General features: G+C 43.1%; 1 protein-coding gene across 3 annotated transcripts in view; it reads right to left on the reverse strand.

Moving 5' to 3' along the window:
* The window catches only part of KNG1 (kininogen 1), a 28,314-nt gene extending 21,205 nt beyond the window's left edge, over positions 1-7,109 (reverse strand). For all 3 annotated transcript variants that reach the window (XM_042903346.1, XM_042903345.1, XM_042903347.1), the window contains exons 1-3: positions 6,702-7,109; positions 1,837-1,947; positions 756-840 (exon numbers count right to left, since the gene is read on the reverse strand). In XM_042903346.1, coding sequence (XP_042759280.1) covers positions 756-840; positions 1,837-1,947; positions 6,702-6,893 — 388 coding nt within the window. In that variant the 5' untranslated portion in view covers positions 6,894-7,109. The remainder of the gene's footprint in view (positions 1-755; positions 841-1,836; positions 1,948-6,701) is intronic.
* Between the last annotated feature and the right edge of the window lie 2,428 nt (positions 7,110-9,537).

Here is a 9,537-nt window from a genome sequence, read left to right on the forward strand (position 1 = left end):
AAGTTTGCTTACAAGAGAAAGTGTTTTTTTGTTTTTTTGTTTTTTGGGTTTTTTTTTTTGTTTTTTGAGAGAGTGAGAGGGAGAGAGAGAAAGAGCAGGGGAGGGCGAGAGACAGAGATAGAGAATTTTGAAACAGGTTCCCTGCTCAGTGCAGAGCCCAACAGGGGGCTCGATCTCACAACCCTGGGATCATGACCTGAGTCAAAATCAAGAATTGGCCGCTCAACTTACTGAGCCAACCAGATGCTCCGAGATAAAGTCCTTAAACTGCGTAATCAAAACCTACTCCAAACAAACAAGCAAAAAAAGATTTTAATTACTTGTATGTTCTTTTCTGCTTTTGGACTGGTTTTCTTTGAAAGCAACTTCTTGTAAGAACTGGATATGGAAGAGGAAAGCCAAGAAGGTGAAGAACTCAGAAAGATTCCTGGCCAAGTTTGACCTCAAAGCCCATGTTTTTCTCCCTCCCTCTTTGCCCATAACTGAAGGCAGCCCTTGTGCCTTCTCAGCCCTTCTCAGAGCCTTTGCGCACAGAGGATACAATGCTGCAGTCGGGAGGGGAGTCGGGATGTGCTGAGGGGATGACTGGCCTGATCCTGGCCCTGACCTTGGACTCTGCAGCTCCCTGGCCCCGCCCCACCCCCAAGGCTGCCACCATCCACCAGGAGGGGGCTTCTTCTAGGCTGTGCTCCTGGCACCACACTGACAGGGTTCATTTCCTCCCCGGCTAGCACCCCCCAGGTAGAGCCAGCTACCTGGAGTAATCTGGCAGGTCTGCGTAGCCACGGAGAATTTTGTATTCCCTCTCTTCCCGACGGTTGCGGAGCATTCTCCTGTGGCCTAAAAAGAAAAGAAAAAGAAAGAGAGAGAGAGAGACCATTTATCTTCATCTTTCAAATGGAGAAGTACACCTAGTACTATGGCTCAATATGACTTTCCCTTTGTTTTGAAACTTGCCCCCAAAAATTTTCTAACGAGTTTTGAGGCACCAGAAGGAGAGCTTTTGTAGCCTAACGATTATTTATTTATTTATTTTTACAAGCCACTGAAATCACGAGACGTTGGAGGAGAGGCAGGATAAAGGCAAGGTTTTGAAGTACGTTTCCTTTTCACCAAAATGTATGCAGTGCCTTAGAACCAGCCTAAGCTCTCCTCTTGATTTCCCTTTCAATTTCAGCGTTGAAATGATGTGCAGGACGCCAGTGTTGTGACATGAAGGGGTGAATCCTGGGACTGTGGAGAGAACGGCTTGCTTCTGGGCACTGTCCGTACTCCCCCGTCATTAAGGTCAAGCGATCAAGCCGTGCTGTGCCAGGCACTTCGGCATTTGGTGAAGATAGCCATGGCTATTAAAGAAGGTTCTTTGCATACTGTATCTCATTTCATGCTCCAACAACCTGATGCAGGCAATGCTAGCTGCCCTTTACGAGGCAGCACACCAGTTCTGAGCGGTCAGCTAGTTGGACGCAGAGGAGGATTTACACTCAGGCAGATGCAAGTAAAGCACCCGTGATCTCCCCTCACCAACCCTTGATCTTGGCCCAAATGTTGATCTGTTGTGTCTTTGGGGACTGGCCCGCTGTCCTAATTGGTCATTAGAGTGCCCTTCTCATGGAGGGCTTTCTCTTTGTTTAACTGCTGGTGTCTCCATGCTCTGATACAGAGAACGGGAACACAGACACCAAGCATCTGACTTTTGTACACATTGGAGGGTTTACATGCATTCCTTACAAAGAGGCCTAACAATACTAACATCTCTAGCTCTAACAAAAGAAAAATCTGACAGTCTTGGTGGAGAAAACTGGGGGCTCGGGAACCATCAACCAACCTACTTACAGCTTGTGCAGATTCTTTGTAGTCACAATCCTGCCATGTTTTGTCACTTTGAACAGAACAGTCTCCCTCCCTGATTTGGTACTTGAAGGAATAAAATGTCTCAGGGTCATCCTGAAAAAAAGCAACCAAAGACACATAGGGTTCATCCAAATGCTCCAACAAATACTTTGTGTGGGACCCAATGCAGATATGAATATTCGATCTTGATTTAACAAGAACAAAACATTTATTAAAAACACTGAAAGTTATAAATATTTACTTGGAAGAATGTTCATAATATATTTACAAATATGTATTTGTAAGTTACAAGATTATCCATAGTATTAGCCCATTTTTGTGGAAACCAATTTATAGGTATACATAGGACTTTTAGAAGTCTGGAAAGTTATAAAGCAAAGCTGTTAAAATGCTTGTCTTTCAGTGGTGCAGGTACAGCTGTCTCACTTTGTTTGTTTTTTTTTTTAACTTTTTTTAAACATTTATTTATTATTGAGAGACAGAGAGAGACAGAGCACAAGCATAAGAGGGACAGAGAGAGGAGTAGACACAGAATCTGAAGCAGACTCCAGGCTCTGAGCTGTCAGCACAGAGCCCAATGTGGGGCTCAAACTCACAAACCAGGAGATCATGACCTGAGTTGAAGTCGGATGCTTAACCAACTGAGCCACCCAGGTACCCCTGTCTCACTTTGTTTTCTAAACAAACGTTTATGAGTTGTCTTGTTAAAAAGTAAACATATATTTCTTTTACACCAAGAAAACAAGAGGCCTTTTTTTCATTTTCAAAAAAAATGTTAATGGTTATCTCTGAGTGGTGCGTTAATTTTTGGTAACTTTAGTATTTTTATTTGCTTTATTTTTTTTCTGGCATGTCATGAGATAATAGATAAACCCTTTATTTATTTATTTATTTATTTTTAATGTTTATTTATTTTTGAGACAGAGAGAGACAGAGCATGAATGGGGGAGGGTCAGAGAGAGAGGGAGACACAGAATCTGAAGCAGGCTCCAGGCTCCGAGCTGTCAGCACAGAGCCTGACGTGGGGCTTGAACTCACGGACCGTGAGAACATGACATGAGCCCAAGTGGGACGCTTAATCAACTGAGCCACCCAGGCACCACAATAGATAAAACCTTTAAAGTGAAGGTGCTTTAAAGACCTGTGAGGCCTGAAAACATAAAACTCCTAGAAGAAAACATAGGCAGTAATTCCTCTGACATTGCCCTTTCTCTGACATTCTCAGGCAAGGGCAACAAAAGCAGAAGTAAACTGCTGGGGATACACCAAACTAAGAAGCTTCTGCACAGTGAAGGAAGTCATCATCAAAATGGAAAGGCAACCTCCTGAATGGGAGAAGGTATTTGCAAACGACATATCCGATAAAGGGTTAGTATACAAAATATATAAAGAACTGATACAACCCAACACCACAAGAAAAAACAAAAAAGAAATAACCCAATTAAAAAATGAGCAGAGGACCTGAATAGACATTTTTCTGGAGACAATATAATGGATGGCCAAAGGACACATGAAAAGGTGCTCAACATCACTCATCATCAGGGAAATCCAAGTCAAAACCACAATGAGATATATTATTTTACACCAGTCAGAACAGATAGAATCAAAAAGATAAGAAATCATAAGTGTTGATGAGAATGTAGAGAAAAAGGAATCCCTTGCACTGTCAGTGGGAATGTCGATTGGTGCAACCACTCTAGACAACAGTATGGAGTTTCCTTAAAAAAGTAAAAATAGAAATACCATATGATCCAGCAATTCACTACCAGGTATTTAGCCAAAAAATCCCAAAACACTAATGTGAAAAGATATACACATCTATATGTTTCATACAGCATTATTTACAATAGCCAAGGTATGGAAACAACTCAAGCATCCATTGATAGATGACTGGATAAAGATTTGGCATATATATAATGGAATATTACTCAGCCATACAAAAGATTGAGATCATGGATGGAGCTAGAGGGTAATATGCTAAGTGAAATAAGTCAGATAGGGAAAGACAATATCATATGATTTCACTTAAATGTGGAATTTAAAAACTGAGACAAATAAACAAACATAAAGCAGAAACAGATCATAAATACAGAGAACAAACCAATGGCTACTATAGGGGAGGAGCTGAGGAGGTTGTGCAATACAGGTGAACGGGATGGAAGATACGGGCTTCCCGTTATGGAATGAATAAGTCACAGGGATGAAAGGCACAGCATAGGGAATACAGTCAATGATATTGTCATAGCATTGTATGGTGACAGATGGTAGTCATACATAATAATGTGTAACATGGACGGCATAATGTGTAGACTTATCACTATATTGTATACCTGAAACTAGTGTAATGTTGTGTCAACTATACTTCAATAAAAAAAGAAAAGAAAAGAAAAGAAAAGAAAAAAGAAAAAAAAGAAGAGAAAAGAAAAGAAAAAAGTGCAAAGGTGTTGAGTTAGATGAGAGCTTTCCAGATGTAAAGTCCTGACATCTCAGGCGGCAAGGGACCGGAGAGGTGATTTTGTCCAACCCTACACTTTGCAGGTGAGAGAAAGGAGGCCCTGAGTAGATGGGCATGGCCGAAGCAGTCCCCACACCTTGGAAAGGCAGAGCCAGCCCCAGATCCCAAGTCTCCTGACTCTCAGAGCCTGCTGGAGTCGTGTTAGGTGCATCTGGGATGACTAAGTCAAAGAGGATAGTCTCCAAAGTTCCTTCCAGATCTCAGATTTTGATAAAGAAGTAGGTGGGGGGCACCTGGGTGGCTCAGTTGGTTAAGTGACCGAGACTTAGGCTCAGGTCATGATCTTGTGGTTTGTGAGTTCGAGCCCCGCGTCGGGCTCTGTGCTGATAGCTCGGAGCCTGAAGCCTGCTTCAGATTCTGTGTCTCCCTCTCTCTCTGCGCCTCTCTAGCTTGCACTCTCTCTCTCTCTCAAAAATAAATAAACATTAAGCAAAAATTAAAAAAAAAAGATGTCGGCTGTGGTGGTATATAGATAGTGCTCACATGGCAAAGTAAAGCAGGATTCTATAGGCTGCTTATTTATTTATTTATTTATTTATGAGAGAGAAGGGGGGAAGGGCAGAGGGAGAGAGAAAGAATCTTAAGCAAGCTCCACACTCAGCACAGATCCCAATGCAGGGCTGAGTCACACCCTGGGATCATGACCTGAGCTGAAATCAAGAGTGGAAGTCTCAAGTGAATGAGCCACCCAGGCGTCCCTCTATGGACATTTTAGAACGAAAAAACCCACATTTGCTGTGGATGTCAGCCAATGAAGATCACACTAATCAACTGCTGCTTGAGAGTGCCAGGACCACATATCTACAGCATTACACTAGTTTGTGAACCAGAAGGGCTCAAATTTACTTTCAGGAAAAAAAAGAAATTCTGTCCACTGGGCTTTTTTCTTTATCCTGATCATGTCAAATGACTAGCTTTCCCCCCTCTGCCAAAGTAAACAGTTACATAACTATCACAGGCACAGAGTTTTATAGTGAAATTCATTTAGACAAATTATTGAAAGATCTGTATTTTTTTAAATCACAACACTGTCAAGATTCGTCTTCAACCTGAGTGCACCAATTTGTTATAAAAAATATTAGAAAACACCTAGAACATTGCTGTTACCCTTGACGCATTCAGCCATACAGACTTCACGGTAGATATTTGGTCTAATGCATGTTAATCTCATTTCTGCCTCCTCTTAGGTATAACTCCCCTTTCCTCTAGCTTTATTGAGGTATAGTTGACAAATAAAAATTACATATATTTCAAGTGTGCAATGTGATTTTATATATATATATATATATATATATATATATATATATATATATATACACACACACATACACACATATACACACATGTTGTAAAGTGCTACAAACAAGCTGATTAACATATACATCATCTGATGTAGTTCACCTTTTGTGTGTATATACGTATGGTGAGAACAGTTAAAATATAGTCTTCTAGCAAATTTCAAGTATGCAATACAGTATTATTAACTATAAGCACCATGATGTACATTAGATCCCCGGGACTTGTTCATCTTATAACCGAAAACTTCTACCCTCTGACCAGCATCCTCCATTGTGCTCACCTCGCAGCCTCTGGTAACCACCCTTCTGCTTTCTGCTTTGGTCAGTTAGATCTTTTTAGATTCCACGTATAATGAGATCATATGGTATTTGTTATACATCTCCCCTTAAGCACCCCCTCCCCACCTGAGATCTGGAGGTCTTTATTTAAATCTTTAAAAAAGTTGTTTTTTAATGTTTATTTTTTTTTTTTGAGAGAGAGAGAAACAGAGTGTGAGAGGCAGAGAGGCAGAGAGGGGAGACACAGAATCTGAAGCAGGCTTCAGGCTCTGAGCCGTCGGCACAGAACCCAATGCGGGGCTCGAACCCACAAATGGTGAGATCATGACCTGAGCTGAAGTTGGACACTTAACCGACTGAGCCACCCTGGTGTCCCTGGAGGTCTTTATATTTTAATCTAGAGCTAGTCATTTAGGAAGTTCTTTTGCTGCAATCTGACTGAGTTCCTGGATTCTCCTAGTCTGCATAGTTTCTTTCAAATGACTCCATTTACCTTTGTTTCCTTTCACCTGAGGATGCTGCTTCTCTGATCACCCAGGAACCCAAGCTTGGTGGCCCAGGATGAGTCATACCCTGCCCTGCACTCCCGGGCCAAAGAGTCGTAAGCTTCTACCTCTGCTTGTCAGTTCTTTGGCGATTGTTGGTGTGTGTGTGTGTGTGTGTGTGTGTGTGTGTGTGGTGTGGGGGAAGGGGGCTGGGCTCCAAGTGACAGCACAAATCTCAAATGATCTCAAGGTAAGGCACAGCTTACTCACCGTCCTGGTGACCTCGGTTACACGGTACAACACAAACTGGTTGCCACTTTGGTTTCTACTGTTATATTTCTTCAGAGCAGTGTCCACAGCCTTGAATAGGTCTTCATCATTGCAATCGATATCTTGTGAGGACTCCTCGGTTAAGCTTGGTAGCAGCCTAGAGCAAAGGAAAAGCACAGCAATTAATTTCATGATTTAGCAGTCTCCCTCCAGGAGCTGAGGGATGGTTTCACCAAGATCCGGGCGCCAACTTGAATGGTGATTTTAGCTATTCTCAACCCTTTATCTCCCCTGTGCTTTCCTCTCTCTGCCTCAGCACTCTGGGTCCTGGTGAACTCCTGCTTTCCTATACTATCTGCCCTATTTCCAAAGGACAAATGGCTCTGTTGGGTTGGTTATCCAAGCAGATTTCAGGCTAAAACATTGCAACACTGAGGTTATTGGCCCGCTTGTTTGCATTCAGGAAGCACGTGGGAGCACAGAACACATTTCCAGGTGATTGCACAATGTTGTATTCCAAAGCAGAACAGAAAGCAATGAAGGAGGAGGAGAAAACACCAACCACATCTGTTATTCCCTGCCCCAAATGACTTTCCCAAAGCTGTTTCTGAAGGTCACTACATAGGACAACAATGCAACAATGAGTACAATGCACAGATACCTTTCAATAGTTCCTTTGCAAGATTTCTAGCTGCCAAAAAGCATGTTGTTACCAATCACATGGCATGTCTGAGGAGCCCATGCACATGGGGATAAGTCTCATACCAGCACACTGGCAAAACTTAAAATAAAATATGTGTATCCTATCTGGTTTCTGGTCAGGTCTCCACTCAGTTGCATTGGTTTCGGAAAGAAGAATGCTCCCAAGGGTGGAGGAGACAGGAGAGAAGCACAAGAAGAGATGAATTGAGTGAAGTCCTGTGTCCCCTATCCTGGCTTGTTTTTTAAAAAATTTTTAATGTTTATTTTTGAGAGAGAGAGGGAGACAGAGTGCAAGCAGGGGAGGGGCAGAGAGAGAGGGAGACACAGGATCTGAAGCAGGCTCCAGGCTCTGAGCTCTTAGCACAGAACCCGACACGGGGCTCGAACTCAGGGACTGCGAGATCATGAACTGAGACAAAGTAGGACACACAAAGGACCGTGCCACCCAGACGCCCCACTATTTCTTTTTTTAAAGTTTATTTATTTTGAGAGAGAGCAAGTACATGGGCAGAAAAGGGGCAGAGAGAGGGAGGGAGAGAATCCCAAGTAGGCTCCACACTGGCAGAGCATAGCCCAACACACAGCTGGATAAGGGGACAACATGGGGCTCGATCCCACAAACTGTGAAATCATGACCTGAGCCAATATCAAGAGTTGGTCACTCAACTGACTGAGGCACCTAGGTGGCCACCTTGCTTCTTGTTTCTGATGTGGTGGATATGGATGTCTACTCATCAAGCCTAAGGAAACTTTCCGATCAACTCCAAATTCTGATTCCAACTACTCCTGGATTGTGCACCATTAGAAATGTCCTCACTTTCCCAGCCTCAGCATCTTTGTGGGCCCCTCCTTCTTCTCAACCTAAGAACTTACCCATGTTTCTTTCAGCCTTAGTTTGTTTTTTTACTATACACGTCCTGCCCCAACACACACACACCAATCTACCTTTTGCCATTACTACACAGCTGAAACTGCTTCAGTAAGTCAGGAAGAGAGCCCTTTAAAAAAATATGTTTATTTATTTTTTAAATGTTTATTTATTTATTTTAAGGGGGAGAGGGGCAAAGAGAGAGGGAGAGAGAGAATCCCAAGCAGGCTCCATGCTGTCAGCACAGAGCCAGATGCTGGCTGGATCTCACGAACCATGAGATCATGACCTGAGCTGAAATCAAGCGTTGGACGCTTAACCAACTGAGCCACCCAGGCGCCCCAAGCCTGAAGTCTTACTAGCCTGTATCTAAATGCTTGAGCCCTGAGTTGGGAAGAAAGGAAAAGAAAGAGGACTTGAGTGCGGAAAACAAGAGTCCTCTGGCACCAAAATGAATAAAGAGAAGTTATCCGAAATGAATAAAGAGAAGAGCCTCCCTAGCCCAGGAAGAAGATAGGAGAAAAACAGAGGGCCCTGGAATTCCTGAAGCAGAGAACACCTCTGTCCTGCTTTCTGAGCATGCAACCTGGAAGGCAGCAAGATTCCAGGGAGAGAACAGCCATACAGTATCTCTTGGCAGTCATGTTCATTAGCAGTCTTACAGAGACCCTTATATCCTCAGTTTGATACAGCAGTATGAGATAAACTAGACCCAGAGAGGGATGGGAACAGGCTTGGAGGAATTCCTCAGCAGGAGAGAACTGGTGAACCAATGATGAAGAATCAGACCTCCTTCTTGTGCCCACCACCCAAACACCTGGGCACTACATGAAATTCGAGAACTGTGGCACGACTTTGTGTGGAGAGTAGTGGGGTCAGGGGAGTCCAAGAAGGACTGAGGTTAAGTTTCCTATTAGCCTACTAGGATGGCAGACTGAAACGGAAATTAATTTGTTCTGAAAATAAGGTGATATTTTGGGGTGCCTGGGTGGCTTTGTTGGTTAAGTATCTGACTTCGGCTCAGGTCATGATCTCATGGTTTGTGAGTTCAAGCCCCGTGTCAGGCTCTCCACTGACAGCTCAGAGCCTGGAGCCTGTTTCAAATTCTGTATCTCCCTCTCTCTGCCCCCCTCCCCCACTGTGTTCTCTCTCTCTCTCTCTCTCTCTCTCTCTCTCTCTCTCTCCCCCCCATCCCTCTCAAAAGTAAATAAACATTTTTTAAAATTTCCTAATTAGCCTACTAGGATGGTGGCATGAAATGAAAAT

The sequence above is a fragment of the Panthera leo genome, chromosome C2 (assembly GCF_018350215.1).
Source record: "Panthera leo isolate Ple1 chromosome C2, P.leo_Ple1_pat1.1, whole genome shotgun sequence".
In the NCBI taxonomy this organism is placed as follows: domain Eukaryota; kingdom Metazoa; phylum Chordata; class Mammalia; order Carnivora; family Felidae; genus Panthera; species Panthera leo.